The following is a 24,407-nucleotide window of genomic DNA, read 5'->3' on the forward strand; positions in this document are numbered from 1 at the left end:
ATTCGACACACCAGACAAACAGAGGGGTTTAGTACACTTTATTGATTGACAGGTAGCATAGAAGAAGATACAACAGGCACAAAATACAGCACTCTGATTGGCCAGTAATATTACGAATGGTATTGTTATTATTCATTTTTCCCTATTGTCTGAAATGCCCCCCATTCCCTTATCTCCCGCTCTAGACATTTCCTCAGTCTTTCTTGCTGGTTTGTAGGATACATTTTGTGGAAACGTTTTGCACTTCTATAGAAAAAATAATAATAATACATTCATTTTTCAGTTAATATCCAGTGAACAAACATCTCATAATCTTTGGGATAGACAGTAATGAGAAAAATCAGTGTTAACTGATCACACGTGTGTAATTATCATGTGTTTATACAAGTTGAATTGCTGCTTCGCCAGTGCTAAAATACACAAATGTACTGTAAGTCTTGGTTGTGTAGAAAAAAAAAAACGAGAGATTATATTTAGAGTACTATATGATGCATTTTGATTACATATTAAATACATTTAAGAATTCATTATAATGTATTTGGCTAATTATTGCATTCACATGTGCTGTAGTCTGTATTGTTTTATTGCACTTACTGGGCCTCTGGTAGTAACCCTGGTTAATCACCTGCATTGTGTGCATTTCTGTCTGATGTCCACCTGGGGGCGCTGTTGCTCATATGTTCCTATGACCTTGGCTTATATAGAGAATGCGCTGATATTTACAGGAGTGACATGAGAACAGCAGCCATGAAAACGTGATGTAACACTGCTGAGCGGTCGTCAGTGTTATTCTGTGTTGCTGATACCGAGTGACAACAAATGGCTTAAGTGTCTCCCTCTTCCCTCGACTCCTCCTTGGCTTGTTAAGATAAGAGTGCAAAGCTGGCTGAGAACCTGAGGTGACACTTTTAGACCTTGTAAGCTGTAAGTACATCGCATCCTGTTCCCACACATTCGCCATGTGTGAGACCAACTTGACCGTGCGTGAAGTCACGCCTCGGTTAATGCGTCGCCCTGCCGGATTTCAACGCCATTCCTCTCGCTTTCTCGTTAAAGTTTTTTGTTTGTGTGTGTGTCACCCTGGTTCTTCGCAAACAGTCTGGTTTTAACAGTGCATGAGCCAAATAAAACGTAATCCTCCTTGCTATTTTATCATCAAAGAAGAGAATGAGTTTAGAAATATCAGCAATACATTGCTTACATTAACAGTCAGAACAGCAGGAACAGCTTACACACAGTTATCAATTATTGCACAAAATATAGACTGAAATAGGTGGATTATGTACTTTTGTCCCATCAAGAACACCGTCGAGGATGATAACTCTCAGGCTCTGACAGTTATCATCGCATCAACCCCAAGGATCGTGGGTGTTCACTGATGCAGATTTCAAAGGTGAGAGTGTATCGGCTGATTGGCTAAAATCATGATGAAAATCATGATTTGTATCCACACTGGTTTCACATGTGACCCGACTGAAGTTCTACCTCACAAACAGTATTTACATGTACTGAGACAGGGACACAAGAGGACATGGACACAAAGGGTGCTTTCAGATGCTCTAGCGCGTACGCTTTCCTCTCCTCGATACCGTGCGTCCACCTCAACTTCCGAGGCAGCGTCAAGGAAACGAGGACGGAACGTTTCGGCGGTCCGAGAGCAGAGATGAAACAACGGTATGTACACTTTTCCTAAAGTACATGTACAGATTTCACAGCTGAGGAAGATTATTTCTCTGAGTGCTGTAGGGATTTGAGGACTGTTAATGAAAATGTGTGAACTGAGTGTGCGAATGCGGCAAAGGGGTTTGGCTGTCAGTCTGCTGTGTGTGTGTGTGTGTGTGTGTGTGTGTCTTATCCTCTGCGAAGCTCCCTTAGCTCTGCAGCAACTTTGCGCAGCTCTGCTTCAATCTCCAGTAATTCCTGCAGACAGAAACGAGGCTTAGAAAACAACGCTCACAAACACAGTCACAAATTTGTTCTAGAGGAGCTCAACTCACCTCCCCTTCGTCGTCTTCGTCACGGTCGTCTTCATCTCCATCGTCCCGCTCCTCCTCGTCCTCTCTGACATATTCGTCCTCATCGTCATCCTCATCTCCGTCGGCCTCCTCCTCTTCCTCGTACCTCTCCCTCTCAAACTGCCTCGTTGCTTCGTCGCTCGCCTTCTCCATCACCCTCTTCTGCTGTGGCTCCTTCACCTCCGTTGCTGCCACGGCCGCCGCCTCCTTTTTCTCCACTTCATCCTCCGCTTTCTTCTCAGACCTGTTTTCTTGCTCTCCTTCCTTTTCTGAGCTCTCTTTCTCTGCTGCCACCTTGTCTCCGACATCCTCCTTTTCCTCCTCTTTCTCCTTTTCCTCCTCTTCCTCCTCCTGCACCCGTTTCATCTTCCTCAAGAGTTCGTCCAGCTCCTCCTGCTTCTCCTTTCGCTCCCTCTCCTTCTCCAGCTTGCTCTTGCTGTCCTGATCTTGAAGCAGCGCCTTCAGCTCCCTCTCCACCTTCTCCTTCTCCACCATCAGCTCCACCTCGTTCTTCCGCCGGTCCTCGCTCCTCTTCTTCTCCAAGTCTTCCTCCTTTGCCTTCTCCTTCTCTTTGTCCTCCTTCTTCTTTTTCTCCTGCTCCTCTTCCTCCTCCTCTGAGCTTCTCTGGAGCTCCCTCTCCTTCGCTGCCTCGTAGCGTTTCTTCTTCAGCTCCTTCAGCAGCTCTTTGAGCTCCTCGTCGTTCTTCTCATCCTTCCCTGTCTTGGTGATCTCTTCAGCCAGCAGCTCCTCCAGCTCCTTGGCTCTCTCCTCCTCCTCTGCCGTCCCTCTGTCCTCAGTTCTTGGCTCCTCCAGCTTTTCCTTCGTTTCGTCTCCCTCTCTCTTCAGCTTTGTCCCGTCCTCCTTTGTCTCCTCTGTCAGCGCCTCAGAGTCAGTCTCGTCTCCCTCCTCCTTCTCCTCCATGTCCCTCTGCTCAAAGTCGCTCTCATCGTCAGCCAGGTTGAACTCGTATCGCTCCCTCTCCCTCTCGTACTCCCTCTCCTTGTCTCTCTCTGCAAGAGTCAGAAACAGACAGCGATGTCAAGATAGTCACTCACCTGTAGTAGTGTGTGTGTGCATGAGTGTTTGGGGTTTTGTGTAAATGGGTCATTTCTGTCCGATGATAAAAGTTTAAAAAAGTCAACTTTTCCTGGATAGAGAAAAACTGGGTCATGTTTTTTGCACAAACACTGTCTTCCACATATATTTGTAACAATAAACTGGTCTTTGAATTTTGTTTTTCACCAGTGTATTTCATGCAGAAAATGACATAAAAAAAAGACAAAAATTACATTTACAATATTATCTTGCCACAGCGTTGATGTGCTGGGGATGCTCAAATGTGTGGGTGAATGTGTGTGTTTACCGTTATCAGCCAGTTCCTGCAGCTCCCTGAGCAGACCCTGATGTCTTTGCACTTCATCAAGTTCTTCTGAACAGAACAAGAAAAACACAAGACACAAGAGCACTTAAGGACAGGAATAAACAGTGCAACACAGCAACAGTATATGTGCAAAGGCATAGAAATATATCAAAAATCATGGCAGATTACAAGACAACAAAGCCCATGTACTACATAACTGTAAAATGTAAACTGTAAAATTATGTAAAATGCACTAAACATACTGTAAAGCAAAAGGAAAAGGCACATTATGATAAATAACTTGTCTCTGTCCTCTGTCCTCTATCCTCGAGTACTAGCTTTCACCAACAACCCAATCACTGAAAAATTAAATTATACCAATACACTCAGATGCTGGTGTTGATTATTACAGAAATACTACCTGTAAGCTGTGGGTCACAGTCATGGTGGGGCCTGGCACCATTCAGTGTCTCCTGAATTATACATTCAACCTTCAGGAACAAGACCAAAAAAAAAAAAAACGGACACACATATTTAAAACTTCAAAGAAACTTTTAAATTAATGGTACATAAAGATACATGTTATGCTGAGTGTAAGGCAAAAAAAGGACTCGTTTCTGACCTTGGCATCATTTAGGGGCAAGGATGCAGGCCGGCATCCCACTAGGACACAAAATGAGGAAAGAAGTGCAGAAAGACAAAGATGGAAAGAGAGAGTAAAAATCAATACATTCAGCATTTCTGCAGCAGCTCCACATGCACCAAGCTACCCCGGCTGCTGTAAATGAGCACCATGGATAAACCAGTTTGCTCACTTGATAATGGTTTAAATCTGGCCTCGGTGGAACTGTTGCTTGAATAAGGTGAGCACAGTTTGGTCGATAAAGAGACACAGTAAAGAGGCTTTAATCTGTCTCTCTCACTCTCTCTCCAGGAAGCAGATATTCCCAAAGGCTTTACTTCACAGACAGTTTCCCACCAGGGCTAAATCAGTCACCCAATCCATGCCTGCCAGCAGATCATTAAAGGCGCACTAAGCAGCCATTGGTGTCTTCTTGCTCACTCACTTGCAACCACCACAGCAAGTCCATCTCACTTGCTTTAGTTTATAAATTCATAAGAACCTGAACGTTGCCTTACATACTGGTCAGTTTTGAAAGGCTTGCAAATTTCAATTTTATGACAAATTCCTAATTTAATACCTAATTTAAATGAAGCATTACTATCTATGAAATTGAGACACATGAAATATTTCCACTCATAAATCGGACTCAAATAGAACAACATTAAATGGCATGAATGAGTTTTTGTTTTTTTTTTAGAAATGTTTGAATTGCATTAAACAATACACCACCTGGTTTTTATAATCCAATATTGGGCAAGATACTTGAAATCGTGATGGTTCATTTTGTCTGGTCCACTCAAATGAAAAAATGTGTCAGTTTGATTTTTAAATGTATATTTCTTGAAATCAGTGTTATTTCAATAACATAATCATTTTACTCGACACTTAAAGAGTCATTTTAATTTGCGTGTGTGCTGTATGAACAGAATAATTTACCCACACTGCCTCAAACTATGACTGATAAACCAGCCTGGATACTGCAGATACAGTCTTGAACACAACAGTTGCCTCTGAAGTGTTTTCTCCATTCTTTGGCACCCACACATCAGACACCAGCTGGACATTTGAAACTCTGTGGTCTGCTTCAGCCCGCTGCCAGACCAGCACAGATCAGGATCAATAGGCCTAATTGATACCTTGGCCACTGATGAACCTCCACAAACACGTGAGTACAGCTTGGCCCTGTAATGCTCTGCATGCCCCTAAGATAGGGAGATGTGTGCATGTGTGTATGTGTGCATGCATACTGTCTAAGCTGTGTTCTGGCTCTGCTTTTATATTGGTTTGCCCTGCTGCCACCCTGTGAGGCCACACAGTCATCCAAACTCATCATTAGACATCAACAAAGACAGCATCATTAGTCAAAGGGCTGCAGAGCACTTTGCGCTGTGGATGATTCAAGAGACCACAGCCTCATGCGTGAGAGAGCCCGTTTCCCATAGGGACAGTAAAGCAGTGTTTCTATGGCACACAGTAGAGACCTTCCTCCACTTTATATCACTATAACATTCCTCTAAGGATATTATATGCAGTTTACGTTTTTGGTGTGATATTTATGGGATCTGTATGAAATGTGCAGTGTGCCATTTCATAGCCCTAACATTGTGCTGTCAACCCCATTCACATAGGCTGCTCTATCAGCCTCATATGAAGCTTTATACAGCATTCAAGCGCGTTGCACTGTGCGCAACATCACAGTGCCCTGATTAAAAAAAAAAAAAAAAACCTTTTTTTTTTAAATACGCACCTCACATTGGAATTGTGTTTGTCACAGCAAATCACACACACGTTGTTAAAACATGTGAATTTCAACTTGCGCAGCGCAAAGCTCACAGCAGCCTAGCAATCTCAGCGCGGTGCGCACATGTGCGCCGTTCAGTTCACCTGTGTGTTGCTTTAATCCGCATTTACCAAGAGGATTGGTTGAGGTCAGTAGTTACATGTAGTATGGCGCTGGCGTCTATGTAAAATTTCCATGCCAAGCAGCGCAACCAGCAACATGGAACTGAATAATTTAGCCTTGATAACCGAGAAAAACTCAACAATCCGGTGCGCTCCACACAATGTAGAAAGGGAAAAGGTGGGCGCTTAAGAAATTATGTAACGTTTGTGTTTACTAATCTAAGTCTACAAGGTTTTTTAGCCAGTGGGTTTCCACACATCTACATTTACAATGAGGGCAGTGTTTGGCTGTCACTGGCAACGGATCAGCGTCTCGTCTGTTTATTCTGAGGCTGGCTTCGTAATATCATAATCAAAAAGCTTCCGCGGCCACAGACAACTGCGGCTTCAAAGAAGCGCAATTGAAACAATATAGAAATAGTGTGTGAAATATGAGGCTTGACACCGGTGTAGTGAGAGAAACCGGCAACTCTAATTGTGTAGCTTACCCGTTATTTCATACACAAGCGACCCCATCATAACGCAAGAAGTCAACAGTGCCGTAATAATATTATTATTGAAGCCTTACCTCCGACGGCAGTCCATAGAACAACTGCAAATATAAAAAATCCCATAGGGTCCGAAAAGTGAGGCCCCCGCAGGAGATAACCTTGAAATAACGGGCTGGATCTTCCTCACACACCCGCCGAGCGAGGTGGAGCCGAAGAGCGCAGTGTGCGTGTGTGTCGGAGCGTGTGTGTGTGTTTATGTGTGGGGTGTCAGGTGACCGGGAGCAGATCAATGCTTGAGCTCCGTTATGGTGCAAGGAAAAAAAAATAGGTTGCCCTCCTGCAATCATGCCATCAATGCATTTTTAATTCAGCCTGTATCTCCAGGGATAGTTCTGAGCATGTAAAGCAAAGGTTTCCAAACTGGGGTCCTGCACCCACCAGGGGTCGTGTGAGTGGATGTTTATTTTGGGGGGTGCTTGGACTGAAAAGGCTTGTGAATCCCCGCTGGAAAGTCTTTAATTGCATTGCCCTATAAACATCATCGTCTCCTCCACAGGCTGTTGCTTAATTACTTTTACACATCATTATTAGCACTTTTTCCACAGCTGGGAATGTAACACACACTGAGAGGACTAATGTCACCTCTGAGAGACATTAAATATTCTGCTCCATTTGCAAGCCTCGTCAAGGTCAGGACAGTACAGCGTGTTTGAGTGTGGGTCTTCCCTCACTGTGTGTGTGTGTGTGTCTTTATTTCCTCCGATGACAATGACTGAGACTTTCATCTTTCCTGCATGCAATCCTTACGAAATGAACACAACATCCGCACCTGCAGCCTAGGTAAAACAAGTGATTTTAAGTATCTCTGATTTAGTTTATTAATGTTTCTTCCCATCCCCTTGACAGAAGACATTCAAGTCGACATTAACAATTTCATGGCATTTGACAAAAGATGTATATAAAAAAATACATTTGCAGTGATGGTAAACATGCAGAGCAACAGAGGGTTTCTGTTGAGTTTTGATGGGACCCATCCCCTCCAAACAGGGGGGGGGCACTCATTTCACACTATTCTCAATAAGTCAGTGGAGACTGGAACTCCTTTTTTATAGAAGAGTGTTGATCCTTGATGTTTTTGTAAGTTGACCTAAATATAAACGGATGAGGCATGCTCCCACGTCTTTATGCCATAATACACATGTGGGAGTGCTTAGGCATTATGCTTATGACCGCAATACACCAGTGCCAATATCACACTGTATTATTGCAATTTTACTAGTTTAGTTTCTAATTCCTCATTGATTTATAAGATTCCGCAAAGAAAAATAGTTCTGTTTTAAATAACCGTTCCTGTGTATCAGCCACCACGGTTCAGTAGGACAACCATCACTTTGTACCATTTTAATATTGACAATAAGGCGGACTGATCCATACAGAGGAATACGGTTGGAGTACCAATACCAGGACATATCTACACTCAGAGTGCCTTTCAGCCAATTAAAATGCGCAAATCGAAGTAACTGTGACATAACAGGGAAATAAAATCCAGTTTGTCAGTTGACCAAGATAAACCTATTCTGGCCCATGTTTTAGTTGTTTTTATGTTTGTTAAGGATGCTGGTGGCACAGCACGAGACGTGTGTGTGTGTGTGTGTGTGTGTGTCTGTGTTTAGGTGTGTTTGTGTCATCTGGTCTTAGGAGTGGGTCTGGGCGGCCGGCTGGGCTGGTTGGGTCCAATGTATTTCAGTGGAGAGTACTTTGGCTTTTCAATCACCTCTAAACCCAAGTAAGGCTGCAGGGCTCGTGGGACGCGCACCGTTCCTTCCTGGAGGGACAGAGAGGCAGAGAAAGAAACAAAAGGAGAAGTGGCAACACCGATCAGGATTGTTGATATCAGCAGCTCCATTTCCATCCCACTGTCAAGCACACAAGATGTGGATTGGCTGCATTTCCATCAGCAGTCCTGGTAATGTCCTAATACACCACATATGTCCATACATGTGAATTTTAACTGAAATGTGATTTCTCCATTCAGCATTTCTAATTACATGCATAATAACTTGTCTAAAAATACATGGATTGAAACTGATATGCGGAGTGTGTCCTCATGATGGTGTCTTACTTTAGTCTGGTGAGTCTCAAGGATAGCGATGATGGTTCGGGGAATAGCACAGGCTGTAGCATTCACCTAGAGAAGGATGCACACGCACTCATATTAATGAGGTGTCATTATGGATTGTTAACTAAAGCAGCTAGAAGAAACACTGATGCTGGTCTCGTCTCCGGTCTTACTGTGTGGGCGTACTGCAGAGTGCCGTCCTCCTTCTCGTACAGGATGTTGAGGCGCCTGCTCTGGTAGTCTGTGCAGTTGGACCCACTGGAAATCTGATGCATGGAGAGGGACAAACACCATGCACAATCAACAACAGAATACAAGTGGCCTCCAGTGGAGCTCAATGACTACAGTAACAGTGCCTGGGCTATGAAAATGAATATGCAATCATTATCTACTCACCTCCAAGACTATAAGTTTGTCAAACCACCAAACACACATGTGGCTCAGTCTCATCTGTCTCCCAAAAGTTAATGGGGTCACAGCTTAAAAAAAAAAAAAAAAAAAAAAAAACAGCATTACACAGCCATCAAATCTCTCCAAACAGCTTGTGCAGCTTAATCCAAATGGTTTGTAGCCAAATGAGTGCACTGTAGGTCCAAAAGTCCAGTATTTAACTCATCATCTCTTCCAGTTTGCTCACTAACAATGCTCTAATTGCAGGCACTCAGTTGAGAACACATGTTGCTGTAAAAGACTTGGATTATGCTGCATAAGCTGGTGGGCTGAATTTGTTGGAGGTTTTATTGTTTTTTAGAGCTATAAAAAGATGGAGCTAAAATGTAACCTCTGCGGCTGACTTGTTGTGTGTTCGGTGGTCCCACAAACTAATGAATTTCCGGCTGACAAGGGAGTAGATACTGATGTCATTTTCATCTGGGGTGAAATATCCTTTCACCATGTTCCATTCACACTGGAGGCACACAGTATTTTTTAAAAATAAATGTCCTGAGGGTGCTTTGAAATGCCAAACAGAAGGTGAAAACTCTAAATGTAAACCTTAGTCCTTAGTGTGTATGCAGTCACTGAGTTATTGTTTGGCTGATGTTTCGTAGGTGAATCTTCTGTAGGTAACTTCTTAAAACAGACGGACTTTGAAATGAAACAGCTCAAACAGCAGAGATTCAGTAGCTCATCCAAGTCACTCCCACCCACATGCATGTGTGTGTGTGTGTGTGTGTGTGTGTGTGTGTGTGTGTGTGTGTGTGTGTGTGTGTGTGTGTGGCACTGATAAAGTGAAGAAGTAGGAACTGGTGAGATGTAGCTATGGTAAACTAAACTAAATAATCATACCTAAAGTAGGCTTGGCAGAGTATTTTGGGGAGGGGATGTGAGTGTGCACAGCAGCAGTGTACGTACACTCAAGACTTGATTGGACTGAGATTACAGCCTTTCTTTGAGGTGACTGGTTGTTTGATTCGCCCCATTTGTATTTTAACAAATGAATTACAGCCCCAGGAGCAGCCCAGAAAACTAGATTTTTTTTTCTCAGTGCAATTACTTTGGTTCACATTCTCTGTGTATAATGCTGGTTTGTCAAAATTATGAAGGAAAACAGTTAAAGCTTTGAAGAAGCTTTAAGCATATGAATGCAAATGAAAGACTTCCTGTTTATCAGAAGAGAATCACTTCAGGTGTAAGAACGCAGTGAGAGCAGGCAGGTGAGGTGAAGAGAGGGACGTGATGGAGCTGACCTCTCCATAGCTGTTTCTCCCAGGCATCCAGGCCTCGATGTCGTACTTCCTGTAGGCCGGAGGGCCCAGTTCCTGTGTCGGCATGTCCAGGACTCTGCCAGGGAAACACACACATCTTTTACATCTTATATTGGACACACAACTGGTGCCACTATATGAGGCAGAGAGTGGCTGAGTGAGCAGGTTAGATGTATCTCTGATCTTGTGTGTGTGTGTCCTCTTGTACTGACCTGTAGTGTAGCTCCAGTGAGGAGAAGATCTCCTTCTGCAGAGAGACAAACTCATCCAGGAGGTGAGAACTCTCCTCTCCTGTCTCATCTGCTGTCACGCCAAACATTTCTACCTGGGGACAAAAAGACACACAGAATTTAAAATTAGAAGGACACTTCATTAGCACATGCACAGAGAATGTACTTTTTTATTTTGAGAATGGAATTAGTTCAGTGACTCTTTTACAGCTGATAAATGCACATCTGCCTGTCCTATACATATGTTATCAGTGTTATCTGCAAACTGTATACAGCTGATGATGTAAATAGTTTTACATCCTCTGTACAGTATTTCACATGAGTAAACCAGACATCATAAGAGATGCAGGTGTTGGACATGCTGTATTTAAACTATTTTTTTTTTAATCTTGTCATATTATTCTACACATGTTGCATGGCATATATACTGTAAATACTGAGCATATTGGTCATATTTTCTCATTTACACACACCTCTTATATGCTGTAATTTTATTTTTGCTTAAATTGTTGGTCCTCTCTATTTGTATTTCAGTCCTACTCTTCTTTACATTATCTTCTGTTACAGCGACCCATTTCCCCACATATCCTCGATATTTAAACCAATATCAAAGATGATTACCGTTTCATGTCAGCCATGAAGTTGTGTTTCTTATTACCTTGTTGAAGTGATGAACTCTGTAAAGCCCCCATGTCTCTCTGCCTGTGTCCGTCTCTGCTCTGTAGCACGTGCTGCTGCACACCGTCCTGCAGCAGAGCGCTACATGTCAAGTCATGCACATATGACACCGCAGCTACACCCAAACAGGACGGGAGGGGCTGCTCACCTGACAGGCAGGTCCTTCCAGTTCACTGCATGGTCCATGAAATAACCTGGAGTGGAGAGAGACACATTAGATATCCTTTTCATAATGTGTAGTTTGTGAATAAAACCAGTCTTCTCTGCTGACTGGTTGTTCTACCTGATTAACAGACACTGTGATCACATGTCACTGAATTCTTGACAGACTAAAACTGAGAGCTGATTGAGCAAATGACTCATTTTGACATGAAAACAGTACGTAAACTCAGGTGTTACTAATGATATTAATTAGTGTAGCAGAGCCTCTCTCACAAGGACCCTAGCTCTTCTACATGCACATGGAGCAGAACCTTCATTGGATGTTTAGGAGTTTTTGTTTCTCAACTGTGCAGTCTGGAAAGTGAATTTCTAAAGCCAGAAATCTCACAACGTAGTCAATTAAATGTGAAGTCACTGGTTTTGATTGACAATCCTATCAAACCTCTGCAGGTAATTTTGGACTACGAGGCAGAAACAGTTTTACAAATGGCCGCTTTAGCTGATTGTGATTCTGATGTGTTGGGAAGGTGCAGAGACAGTAGTGAGCGATGTGAGTTTTACCTGCCACCCCAACCTCTCCGGTTCCAGCCAGGTTGAGGTCAGGGAAACGGGCCGGGTCCAGTGAGTAGACCTGAGACCGATGGGCGTTGGGTTGCATCCCACAACCCTCCTGCAGGTGGAAGGTAAGACAGTAAGAGGAGCAAAAGGAGATCGGGACAGTGAGGTTTAGGTGAGAGATCAGGTGAGAATTTAAAGTGTGCATCCAGAGTCTGCACATGGACAAACAGCATGAGGATTGGAATAGTTAGAAGAGTAAGCTGAAGAAGTGTTAAACTAAAAGGACCATACCAGTGATACTGAATGTCTGCATTTAACATTACAACAGGGACTAAAGATTTCACAACATATAATCAAAATCTCAGTTTTCAAATTAGAAACACTCACCTTATAACATTCTGCTTCTGCAGCTAACAAAGGCATCACCATTCATAAACCACAGAACCACTGATATGGTCAAAATTCTGGTATTGTAAAAACACTAATGTATATCCAGGTATGCTTAAAAAAAATCAAATGGGACAGAGTGACGCTGGAATAAGCAGTGAGCTTTCATACTCACAAACACGGCCCCCTTCAGCATGTCAGGCACAACCAGCGGAATGAAGCCCTGCAGGAGTCAAGAGAGAAAATACAAGCTTGGCTCTCCTTTAAGGTTTAAAAAGTCATGCGACACAATCGTTCCCACAGACTTTATGTCTCAGGTTTTTGCAGTCACAGGCTTACCCGTCGCTGCAGTGTGTCCAGGGCCAGGTTTTGGAGAGCGGTTTGTAGTCTGGCCCCGACTCCCCTCAGATAGTACGACCTGTGGCCCGAGACATGAGCTAGATGCCTGAGAGGACAAAGGACAAAGCAAAAAGGGACTAAACTTAAATCAACTGAGGAGAGAAGTCAACGAAAAGCACGGCTGATTGTTGAGTTGGACAGGTGAAACTGGGATAAAATAGCACAATATAAGCCAGAGGAATAGACTGGAAACGGTGGAGTGAGTAGGTCATAATGTGGAGATATCTGCTGGAGAGCACAAAAATCAGAATTGTCCTCACCTTTGTCTGATCAGGCCCAGCTCCTCCCCGAGCTCTACGTGACCTTTGGGCTTGAAGTCAAACACTGAAGAGAGAAGAGACATGGGGTTTCATATTTTCCCACAAAACATCTGTTTATTCACACTATCATCAATCCCAGTACCGGGCGTCAGGTTCTGTCACTTGGTCTCATGGTTTCACACTAACTCTATTATCTTATTATATCTTATCTTATCTTATCTTATCTTATCTTATAACACTGATCACCTGGCTTCTGCCCCACCAGCTCCACCACCTTCGCCTGGCTCTCATCTCCAATTGGCTAAAAGAGGGGAAAAAAACACAGGACCTTAAGTATAAATCTTTCTCAAACAGCAGCGGCAGAAGACGGATGTGTGTATGTGTGAGAACGTGTGTCCTCACCACGTCAGGGTGTGTCGTGTTGGGCAGCCGGAGCGCTCGTCCGTAGTGTTCCTGCTCCAGCTCGCTCTCTCTCGGGTAGAGCTGACTCAGCGTGGTGCGGATCTCTCGCCCCCTCTGACGAGCCTGGTTGTACTCTGGGAGCTGCATGATAAACAGCGGAGACACACACAAACACCAAGCCTGACATGTTAGCTAGTACTACTGATAAATGTAGCTACAAATGAGTTATCGAACAACACACTGAGAGATAATTAATCTGGGATGACTTGACTTACACTGGCCAGGGCTTTCTTGTCGTTCTTCTCCTGCGAAGACCAGATTAAATTTACAGATATTATTCCACAGGACTAAACAGGTCTCACATTTCAGTCAAGTGTCACAGAAATGAGCTGTGCTTTGTCCTTATCTAACCTAACCTTAAGGAACAACAGTACACATTTTTACACATGTAATTAGCTGTGTGATACATTTTGATACATAAATATTAGGGCTGAACATTTAGACAAAATATGATCGAAACTGAAGCATGGCCTAATGCAATATCCATATCACAAAAGCTGCATTGTCTTGATGAAATTAAAAAGGTAATACATCAAAATACAGGACCATTATAAATGACGCATTATGGCGCAACAGAGATGGCCTACAAATCGTATTCTCCAGATGTACGTAACCCTAACCCCAGTAAAAATCATGACCTATTGATTTTAATCATCTCATCATCATCATTTTTTCATAATATTCTCATTAGTAACCATTTTCTGTGAATATGAAAATGATAATGCAAAGATTAGCATTCCCAGTAAAAATGCTATTCTTATTGCATTCATAATATCTGCCAAAATGAACTGCAATATGATTTTTTTTTTTTTTTTTTTTTTTACCATATCATTCATGGTTGGTTATGGTTGGTGGTATGTGTTTGATACTGCTGATATGATCATCAGTGAGCTGTATGAGAGTGAGGACAGCTGTAACAGTCATGCTGACTGGTGAAATAATATTAACGTTTCACTGACCACTAAGGCTCTGACTGTGTCACTGATGTGATTCTTCTGCTCCTCCAGGTCAGAGATGTCCCTCCGGATGGCTTGGAGCTGCTGCCACACACACACCTACAAAGGACAGGCACACACACACAGTGAACTATATTATATATGACATTCAAGGTCATGATCGGGTTCATTTAGAGGCAAAAAAAAAATATCACTGTTTACTCGGGCTGGGATGATATGCCTGTCTCCCGATGTGATACTATCACAATGCTTGGGAATGCACAAGAGTCTCAGTTTTCCAGTCAAACCCAATTTATGCAACTCCAAGACGGTTTAGGCCGCAGTCTGCACAAATACACCATTTTTGAACAGGCCAAAATAACACATTTGTACATCATGCAAAAACCTGCATGGTTTGTGTCCTAAACTGCATGGGATTAACATAAGGTGGGCAGGTCTGCAAAACGGGAGAACCGTCATTGCCAATAGCACCAATGTTCATTCAAATATCCTAAGGTCAGAGGTCAAGGGACGCCTTTGGAAATGACTATGCCCTAAAACATAGAGATGAAATAAAGGAAACGGATTAAAGCTTGCTTCCTGGCCAGACGGGTGTGCAAGAGGTGCCGACCAGGTGGGCAACTTATCAAGAACGTAAATGAAAACACAGCAACATAATATATTTGACAGAAAAACAAGCCCATATAAAGTTTGCCTTTTTCTCATTGGAGGGTGGAGGATATGAAGCTGACTGCTGCTCGGCCGCCTTGACAGGTGCAGGGGCGAGGCTATAAGAAACAACAACAACACCAAGTCTCTGTTTCAGTGTCAGAAAGGCTGTTAGCTTGTCTTACAATGTCTCGGACATCGTCTCCTCGCAGGTCGCCCTTCCTGCTCTCCACATTGGCCATGACTTTGTCGGTGTGCTCACACACCAGCGTCATGTCCAGCTCCGGCTTGTCGCTGTAGCCTTCACGGACATGCTCGTACAAGCTGCTCCGGCTGCTCCAGCGCTGCGGGGTGAAGAGGCCTGCCCGCTGCCGGACACAGTGTCTGGCTACCGGCTTCAACACATTCAACGCCGTGCCTCCAACCCTGGCGACCATGCCCATGCACGTCGCCATGTTTGTATTGCGTCTGATGGTGCTTTCAAGTAGAATGGGAATAAGCGGTGCTGTCAGGTGATTCTTCTTTGTGTATTTTAAAGGCTCTTGAAAGGAGCAGTACCGCCATCCTCTGGACGTAGGAGGTCTGTGGATTCATGGCTGCTGTTTGATCCCACAGACAATCAACACTCAACTATTTAATCACAATATAAAAATCAACTAGACCAACAGATATCCCCAAGAATCCAGATAGTGCATGGAATTTTTCCCACATCATTTTTTCAATAAAATCTGTGAGCCCTCCCACAGATCATGAGCAGGTAATAAGAATGAGTGGTACTTCCAATGATATCACCAGAAAGGCCAGATTTTAGGCTCAAAGTGCAACTATAGTTTCCTTGCACAACTTAGAGCATCTTAATATTGGTTTGTCCAGACTGTAGAGTTGTAAGGTAATTTGGTTCATAATTTAAAAAACAAAAGTAAACTGACACATCTCAGGTTTCAAGGAGAGTTACTGTGCCAATCCTTGTACATGAGTTTTAAAATGTTTTGACATCTGTCTTGGTGCCTTAAAACCATTAGCACCATACAGTGCTGTGTGTAAACTTGTGACAACATCTGCAGAAGCCAGAAACCAGGAAACACATGAAAAAACCCTGGAGGGTCCTGGTGCAGCTGTGTCTGCCCACAGAGGAGTTTGAAGCACTGCCTCCTGCAATATGTGAGTTTTGTGCGTTAGATTTCCTAACTACATTGTGGGACATGTTTTCAGTTTCATAAACAATGAGGAAACTCTCATTAATTATAGCTCAGTTGATGCTTCTTTTAAATCATGCAATTTAATTCATTCAATATTTCAGGTTTTTTTTTTTTTTTTTTTTTTAATTTGCATGTTGTTTAAGTGTAAAGTCACTGAAAAAATCAGTGACCAATATCACCCATGTTTACAGAGCAAAACCTTTAAAATTTTGCACGTGTGAAAGAGGTCTTGGTAGATAATCACACATGGTCCCCAGTTTGGTCCAGATGGCCATGGCACTTTCAGCTGTATGGCATGAAATTTAGTGACACTGATATTGGCCAAAGGGTGAAACCATGACATTTGGTTACAACATTCATGTTGACTAGAAGGCGATACTTGTGAACATTGGTGACTCTGTGGCCTTCCTTCCAGCGCCGTCACCAGGCCAAAATGACCTCAACAATATTCATGTTGGCTAGAAGGTGAAATCTGTCCATTTTGGTGACCCCCTTGCCCCTAGTACCAGCAGCAAGCACACCTGCATTAGAAATAACATGCTTGTCTTAAGTCTTAGACTCTAAGTCTAGGACTTAAAGTCAATACACGCTGGTCTGTTTAGTCGCCTGTGCTCAAAGAATCAATTTATATTATTGCTTCACTCAAAGAAGGGGGATGCCTTATTTTTTTCATTAGCTATCTGCACTACTTAAAGACGAATACCAAGCAAGACTTCCAGGATCTTGTTCCCAATCAAAAATCAGCTTTGTCTTGCGTTAGGTTAAGTATCTGTTATTAGTGAATGCTCAGCAGTATCCTAAGCTATTACCATAGACATAATGTTTGTTAACTACAGGCAGGGAAAGCGGGAGGGACATGTGTGGAGGTCAGGGAGAACAGGGCAGAGGATATTGTGTATGTATGTGTGTGTGTGTGTGTGTGTGTGTGTGTGGTGAAGAAAGAGTAGTCAGTTGGGAGAAGAGAAAGTGAAAAAAAATAAAATACTGACACATGGAGTAGGTCCTGCCATTCTTTGGAGTAAACTAAATGCAGAAGCGCCTTAGTATTTCAAGACCCAAGACCCAAATTAATTAAGTCAAGATAGACCTGTAAGCTGAAATTAGGTGCGCTAATGGATCATGGGCAATAATTTGCATGTACAACGCAGGCAGATGGGAAAAAATAATATTAAATTAAGACTGGTATAGAGCACATTATGACGACTCAAAACTCAAAGTTGGGGACATGGGACTTGACTTGGACTTGTCTAACTTGATTAATAATTTAACCAAGCCAGACAAGTCAAGTCTACCGAATTTCCCATTGTAATTGAACGCAGCATGGAATCGGAAACGTCTTATAATATCGGAGGTGGGATCAAAATAAATCCGACCAATAGCATACAACAAGGAAGTGAAATTGTGATGCTGTTTTCGTAGCTTTAAGGTTAATTCGAAAATATAGAAATATTTTTGCAGCAAATCATGCCGCAGGGAGACTTTTCCCTGGAAAAAAAATGCGTGAGGGAGGTCAATACAAAACGTCACGAGCCAAAGGTCAGCCAATCAGACGGGCGGAAGCTTTACGCTGCGCTAATGCGGTCCCGAAACAATATGGTGCAACTGCGGCCGACTGAGGCGATAATATAACACTTTGGCCAGACTCCAGTCGGTCATACCTGCTCTGCCCCGCGGGCTCTGGAGCCACAGGGTCTCTATTCTGTCCCAGCCGCGCTCGGTGTGTGTGTGTGTGTGATGCCATGGTGGACTAATATGCTTCACAAGCAGGAGACAGTTTGGCAGATGCACTTGCACAGGGGGAGAGTTTCTCTGCAAGCTAGGTTAGCCCGTTACTGTCCGGTGTTTTTATTCCGCACGGGGCTGGATGAGGATCCGGTAGCCTAGCGCGTCTCTCCGCAGGCCGGACGAGGCTTTCGGGTGAGCCCAGAAGAGGAGACGCACAGATGGGAGCTCTGGAAATCTCTGGAACCGTCTGGCGTGGACGTCGGTAAACTGAGTGCCGAGTTAAAGTGACTCTGAATCGCCACACTAGTTCCTGTTGAAACGGACACCCAAACCTTCACGGTGGAAACGCGAAGAAGAGCGAAGGTGAGCCGAAATGTCAACATTGTGGTCAGGTGACGTTGCAGCAGCAGGCAACATTTGCATACTGGCCGTTTAATGTTACCGGAGACATGGAAAATGACAGTCTCCTAATGTCAAAGATGAAAAATGGAAGAATGTCAATGTAAACAACAGGTACACAGGTGTAAATGTAGGCTGTGCAATACTAGATAAGCACCATTGACTTTGACTAGAGGAGCTGCTGTTTGCTCCAGTGTTGGTTATGTAGATGCACCAACACAGTATGACCCCCCATACCTGCAAACTAAACTGCTCAAAGCCCTGCTCACACAGTCTTGCATGCACTTGTGTGCATGTGTGTTAGTGAGTGTGCATGTGAGAGAGAGAGAGAGAGAGAGAGAGAGAGAGAGAGAGAGAGAGATTCTCTAATGGAAGTATGATGTTATATTAGTATGTTATGTAGTATGAATAGTATGATTCTGATTCTGATATTTTCATGCCTCAGATGAATGCGGTGCGGGGAGGCACGGTCACCTGGCGTCCCCAGCCGTGGCAGGACGGGGACGGGGGAGGAGGCGAGCCCCTGTCCGACAGCGACTCAGAGGAGGAGGACTTCCCTGATGACAGCACCACTCCACTAGGGGACTACATCACACACGGTGAGGCAGATACGATAAGAGATTGGCCTTGACATCGACAGGGTATTGCTTGCTTCCCAAGAAGATATTTGGAAAGTTTCCTGTGATAGCATTAATCCTATTAGGGCTTGGATCGCTCACTGACTACCTTCCATCATCTGCCTTCCACTGTTATTTTTTCTCTACCTCACTTACCCTCCCATGCCCACCTTCCTGCCCTTCCCTCATCTCTCCTCCCCTGTGTCTCAGGCCTGAAGCAGCTCCTGGATGCTCAGCAGTTGTGCGATGTCACTCTGTTGGTGGAGGGGAAGAAGTTCATGTGTCACAGGTAGGCCTGCCATGGCAAGAAACGCACAACAACAAGTCGATGGTCCTCAAAGTGTCTTTCACAGAATCTGTCTTTTTTTATACCCAAAACTATGCAAGCATGAGTTTCTGTGGAGCTACTGCCTAAAAAACGATAGCTGTGCTTTGGGAGTGCTTGTAACTGGTTTTCCAATACATATACATGAGAGCAGCTCCCAGTAAGTCTGCCTTTGTGTTTCTTATCTCAGCTCTGCCTGCAACTAGTTTCTTTTTTCATCCACTCTAAAAATTTGTGTTTTTCCACTTGTGCCTGTGTATCTGATATTACAGGTGCATGTCTTTTTATTCAAGGTGCATACAATTATGATCACAGAGTTTGTATAATGCTAAGGCAGATAGGTAACATATATATGTTTTGTTTACACATCACTCCTACAAACAGGAAGAACTTGCTGTGTAGTTCCTGAAGTGGATGACGCTTCCTGTTTTCTCCTGATTCCCCCCCTCTGTCCTCTCAAACTTCTCTCCCTTTTAACCCAGAGTCCTCCTCGCCGCAGTGAGCCCGTATTTCAGGGCGATGTTCACAAGCCCTCTGGTAGAGTCTCGCCTCACTGAGATCCGACTGGAGGAGGTGACGCCGTCCGTCATGGAGACTGTCATCCAGTTTGTGTACACGGGTGAGGCGGGGCTTTCCCTCGACACGGCCGAGGATCTGTTCGTGGCTGCCAATCGGCTTCAAGTCATGCCTCTGCAGGACCTGTGCTCCAGGTAGCTGTTGCTGTAGCTACTGCAGACAGTAGCAGATAATCATGTTTACAGTCTGATATGTTAAGCTGTGTTTTGCAATTCAGTAGACTTTGTTTTCTCTTTGATATTTGCATTGCATGTTTCCTGAATTTTAAGCAATTGTCTCTCCCCTGTTCCCCTCTCTATGTCTTACTCTGTCTGGTTCTCTCTCTTTCTTCATCTCACTCTCTACCTCCTGCTGTTTTTATCCCTTCTTATGTCTGCAGGTTTCTCTTTGAGCACCTCTCTGTGGATAACTGTTTGGGCATGTACTCTCTTGCTCGCTCTCACCACGACCAGCTGCTGCTGCGTGCCTCTCTGAGGCTGGTGGCCCAGCACTTTCCCCGGGTGGCCCGGCAGAAAGACTTCCTCCTGCTGGACCATGGCACATTAGGCAGCCTCCTTGGCTCTGACCGCCTCGGCGTGGACTCTGAGGCGGAGGTGTACGATGCAGCACGGCGCTGGGCTGAGCATCAACCCTTGGATCGCTACATCCACATGCCGGCGCTGCTTCAGCACCTGCGCCCAGGGCTGCTGTCACAGGAGGAGAGCCGAAGACTGAGCCAGGAGCTGGGGCCCGCCGCGGCTGGCGAGGGCCTCGGAGGGCCTTTAAGACCACGTGAGGGCATGTTTGAGAAAAAGATTGTCTGCGTGGACCTGACACCCCGAGAGGATGAGAATTTAACAAAGAGCGACTACACAGTGGACTGCTTTGACCCCCGGACAGGGAAGTGGGAGAAGTTAGCAGCGCTGGGTTCCCTGGTGTGTCCTGGTTGCACAGCTCTAGGTGACAGGTTGTTTGTGGCTGGTGGAATCCTTCGGACAGGTTCTGTGTCTCCGGCCGTCCATGAATACGATGCTGTGTTGGACCGCTGGATAGAGCGGCCTTCCATGGTCCAGCCTCGAGCAATGCTAGGCTTACTGGGCTGTGGAGACTCTCTCTATGCCTTGGGTGGCAGTAACCGCTCTGCCCTGCTGGACACCTGTGAGATCCTGGAGCTGGCTTCACTCCAGTGGACCCCCGGGCCCCGGCTGCCACTCCCCCTGCGCGCCTTCGCCTGCGCTGCTCTGCGCGGACGGCTCTACCTGCTTGGTGGAACCACACTGGAACAGAACCGGGCCGTGGTCCACTCGGGGGTGCTGATTTACCACACGCTGACAGACTGCTGGACGCGCGTAGCACTGGACTCCGGCGCCACCTGTCTTGCCGGAGGGGTAGCAGTGCGAGGGGGCGTCTGCGCCATCGGTGGATACATGAGAGATGCTACCAAGTTCCTTGACGGAAACTACACCAATCTGGAGACGCTGGATGCTACTGGCCGTGTGCTGTTTTTCAGAGAGGGGAGGGGGTCGGGGGTAGAGAGGGAGGTGACCGGGGGGGCAGGGGCAGTCACAGGCGAGCGAGGGGGCGCAGGCGGTGGGAGCGACCGTGCCCCAAGCCCTGTGGTTTTCCCTGGCCTGCCTCGGCGGATTGCAGCCGGGGGTGTGGCCAGGTGGAAACGGAGGATTTACGTGCTGGGTGGGGAAAACGGTGCGCGGTACTATGATAGCGTGTACTGCTGGAAGCCCGGCTGGCGCAGCTGGGTCCAGAGACGTGAGAAGCTCCCCGGAGATACCGGCGGGGTGAGCCAGTTCGGGTGTACCACTTTAAAGTTCCCCAAGAAACACATTCTGTCCAGACTAAGGCTAGCCAAAGAAGACTGCAAGAAGGTAGCCTGACGGGAGGCTGTATGACCGGAGTGAAAGCAGCTATTCATGTGATGCAGACAGGATAGTCGAGGCTGCGCCTGAATTAGCTTCTTTTCCTTGTAACTCCTCCTTGACACTCATTATTAAGATGAAGTCACAAGGAAAAAACATTTTTATACAATCTGAGTGCAGCCATAGAGTTTGCTTATGATGGACTCAATGCAGACAGACCCAGTGACATTAATTACACACAGTCAGACAGTCAGACATACAGACAGTGATAGGGGCCAGAAACTAAGTAAAGGGCCGCTTGAACCTGAATGTAATCTAATCTACCTTTTGCCAGAATGGGGAACACTCAAGTCCTGTAGTAAGTTTGAGAAAGAAAGAACTTGTATGGCCTTGAATGTATTCATACCATATATTGCCCCATTTTAATTCCTTTTTTAAAATGTAATTTTAATTTCAGCTTTTTTCCTGGCTGAGAATTTTTCAAGACTCTTTGCAAATTATTTTAATGTTGAATTTATCAGCGGCATTGTCAAAGCTGTTTGTTTTACAAGCCCTCAGCCACAGGAAATTCAAATGGATGTGGTGTGGAGGTTTTAAATGTCTTTAAATGTCTTATTACATTGGCATTGTGCCCTATTTATTGAAATGTATTTTAAATATTTTTGTCGTTATTTTGGAGTGATTGTTTTTGCCTTGATTTTTAGTGCTGAGGCTTCCTCTAAGATGGTGCTCTGATCTTTGACGGTCCTGTCAATGAGGCAGATAGATGCAGATCTGAAAATGATTCAGCATATACAAAGTAGTGATTTCTGACTGATTTCTGACCTGATGAAAGGCCAGAAACTTTGAGTCCAAATATGCAAGTACATTGTTCCACTGTATGCTACGATGTCTTTGAGGGTGTTCTCTCCTGTCTCCTTTGTCTTCTGTTCTCAACTAGTTTTTCACCCACCGGTCAAATACAAGTATTTCTGATTTAATGTCACCCTGACCCCTTAGTAGACATGAATAGCACTGCTGCTCACTGTGCGTGAAAACACTGGGGTTGCATTGTTTCCTTCATATTCATTTCAACAGTTGTGCACCATCACCACAAGGAAGTTACCACTGCTAGACAAAAGGTCATTTAGTCTTGCTGTCCTTTAAAATGAAACTAAGTGTAGTGCAAATTTTATACAAATGACTTTATTACAATGAGTTAAAAACATTTTTATCACCATAGACTCAATCTGACACACATTTGGAATTAGAAAGCACTTAATAGCACGCACATCTCCACCAACACTATGCAACGTCAAGATACGGCAGTTCCACATGTTGGATATTCACCAAAAGTTAATCACACCAGTTACCACATTTCTAATCAGTGGTAACACTGAATCTTCCTTACTACATGACCAACATTTCCACAAAGTGTCATGCACATCGATTCATAACATTTATAGTTATCCTACTAACAAACAGACAGACAAACAGAATGGGATGAAAACATAACCCCTGTCCATTAGCAGAGGGAACAGAACTACAATTACCACCCCCTGAAAACCCGCTGAGATACATATGGTTTGCCTGTGAGCCTAAGAATGGCTCAGACATACAGCAAAACCTCAGCAATCCACTGGTATGGAGTGTGGAGATCAAAGTGAAACAAATGCATTTAAATACAGTTAGACATAGACAACACAGAGCAGACACAACCTAAAACGCTTTAAAGTTTTCCTTTGCAGCAGACATTATTTCAGTCGCATGATGAGTAGCCATTGTGCACAGAGAGAGCACTTCACATTGCCACTTCAATTCATGTAGTGTGTCTGGGTGGCTTTAGAAAACTGAGATCCTGTTGATTGTGTTCCTAAAATCTACATGTCACAACGTCTTTTTTTTTTTTTTTTTTTTAATATCCAATCTAATGCTATGAATTTTCACCTTGATGTTGCAAAGGAACTGCTGACTGATTTTTCCCATCACCTGCATAGAGCGGTGTGCTTTTAGGTTGTATGCGATGTGAAAAGTGTAAGTGTGCACGTGTGTATGTTCTATGCCGGGGAACAAATCAATTCATCACAAGCTCTGTGTACACACACACACACACACACACACACATATTAAACCTGAAAAAGTTGGCCTCATTTGTGCAATCTGATGTTCTTGAACTGAAAGTCAAATGGATGTTTAAATGACAGCAGTGCTCTCAAGTGATTAAAGGACTATTTGCTTAAATATTTTACTGATTTGTCTTTATTACATCTACTTTTCTTTGTGCTTTTGTTTTTCGTTAAGGACTATATCTATTCAAAATAGGGCAGTGTTCAAGATGGTCAGCTGATCAATGACCTGATACAGAGCCTAAAGCATTTTGAGGTTTTGAGTGACCTGTGTTGTACATTAAAATAGAATATCTAAACTGCAGGGGCATGTCTAAATAGGGGCGGCACAAAAAAATCAATAATGCAATATGTCGCGAAACCTCCACTTGTGACACATCATCGGTATACTTGTGTCATGTATCAATATTTAAGTTTTCATCCTCATTTGCACAGATTCACATTTGGGTTCCTATGAGGCGTATGTGTTCCTGTCTTTAGGTATTTAAACTGAAACTGGTCTGCCATGTTCATGTTGCAGTCAATGTGCATATTAACACTGAAAAACATGACTGATTCCTGCTTACTGGAAAATTATTTTACTCATTCCAGTGTATTTTTCTAATTCAGCTACAGATATCTTGATGTATCATAGCTGATAATCTTACACT

At 44.1% G+C, this 24,407-nt stretch overlaps 3 protein-coding genes across 5 annotated transcripts; 1 reads left to right on the forward strand and 2 right to left on the reverse strand.

Moving 5' to 3' along the window:
* Positions 1-23: 23 nt before the first annotated feature.
* Positions 24-15,450, reverse strand: sars2 (seryl-tRNA synthetase 2, mitochondrial). 3 transcript variants are annotated; one of them, XM_030066637.1, is made up of 17 exons: positions 15,144-15,450; positions 14,314-14,409; positions 13,570-13,599; positions 13,295-13,435; positions 13,139-13,193; positions 12,893-12,956; positions 12,573-12,678; positions 12,409-12,456; positions 11,850-11,958; positions 11,275-11,320; positions 11,107-11,194; positions 10,431-10,543; positions 10,201-10,294; positions 8,686-8,778; positions 8,516-8,581; positions 8,031-8,218; positions 24-1,850 (listed from the first exon to the last, which is right to left on the reverse strand). In XM_030066637.1, exons 1-16 carry the CDS (start codon positions 15,411-15,413, stop codon positions 8,078-8,080), a joined length of 1,560 nt encoding a protein of 519 aa, XP_029922497.1. In that variant the 5' UTR covers positions 15,414-15,450; the 3' UTR covers positions 24-1,850; positions 8,031-8,077. The 3 variants fall into 3 exon arrangements, with proteins under 3 accessions (XP_029922497.1, XP_029922498.1, XP_029922495.1); XM_030066638.1 differs by lacking the exon at positions 24-1,850 and adding an exon at positions 7,126-7,141; XM_030066635.1 differs by lacking the exon at positions 24-1,850 and having other exon boundaries at positions 7,229-8,218.
* LOC115369910 (DNA ligase 1) lies at positions 1,058-6,632 on the reverse strand. The gene is made up of 6 exons (XM_030066639.1): positions 6,471-6,632; positions 3,998-4,038; positions 3,797-3,866; positions 3,379-3,444; positions 1,998-3,025; positions 1,058-1,920 (listed from the first exon to the last, which is right to left on the reverse strand). Exons 1-6 carry the CDS (start codon positions 6,514-6,516, stop codon positions 1,852-1,854), a joined length of 1,320 nt encoding a protein of 439 aa, XP_029922499.1. The 5' UTR covers positions 6,517-6,632; the 3' UTR covers positions 1,058-1,851.
* Positions 15,451-17,628: 2,178 nt separating the features above from the next.
* LOC115369907 (kelch-like protein 12) lies at positions 17,629-23,877 on the forward strand. Its single transcript, XM_030066632.1, has 5 exons — positions 17,629-18,245; positions 18,727-18,880; positions 19,109-19,187; positions 19,706-19,933; positions 20,179-23,877. Exons 2-5 carry the CDS (start codon positions 18,727-18,729, stop codon positions 21,668-21,670), a joined length of 1,953 nt encoding a protein of 650 aa, XP_029922492.1. The 5' UTR covers positions 17,629-18,245; the 3' UTR covers positions 21,671-23,877.
* Positions 23,878-24,407: the final 530 nt, after the last annotated feature.

The sequence above is a fragment of the Myripristis murdjan genome, chromosome 13, assembly GCF_902150065.1.
Source record: "Myripristis murdjan chromosome 13, fMyrMur1.1, whole genome shotgun sequence".
NCBI classification, from domain to species: Eukaryota; Metazoa; Chordata; class Actinopteri; order Holocentriformes; family Holocentridae; genus Myripristis; species Myripristis murdjan.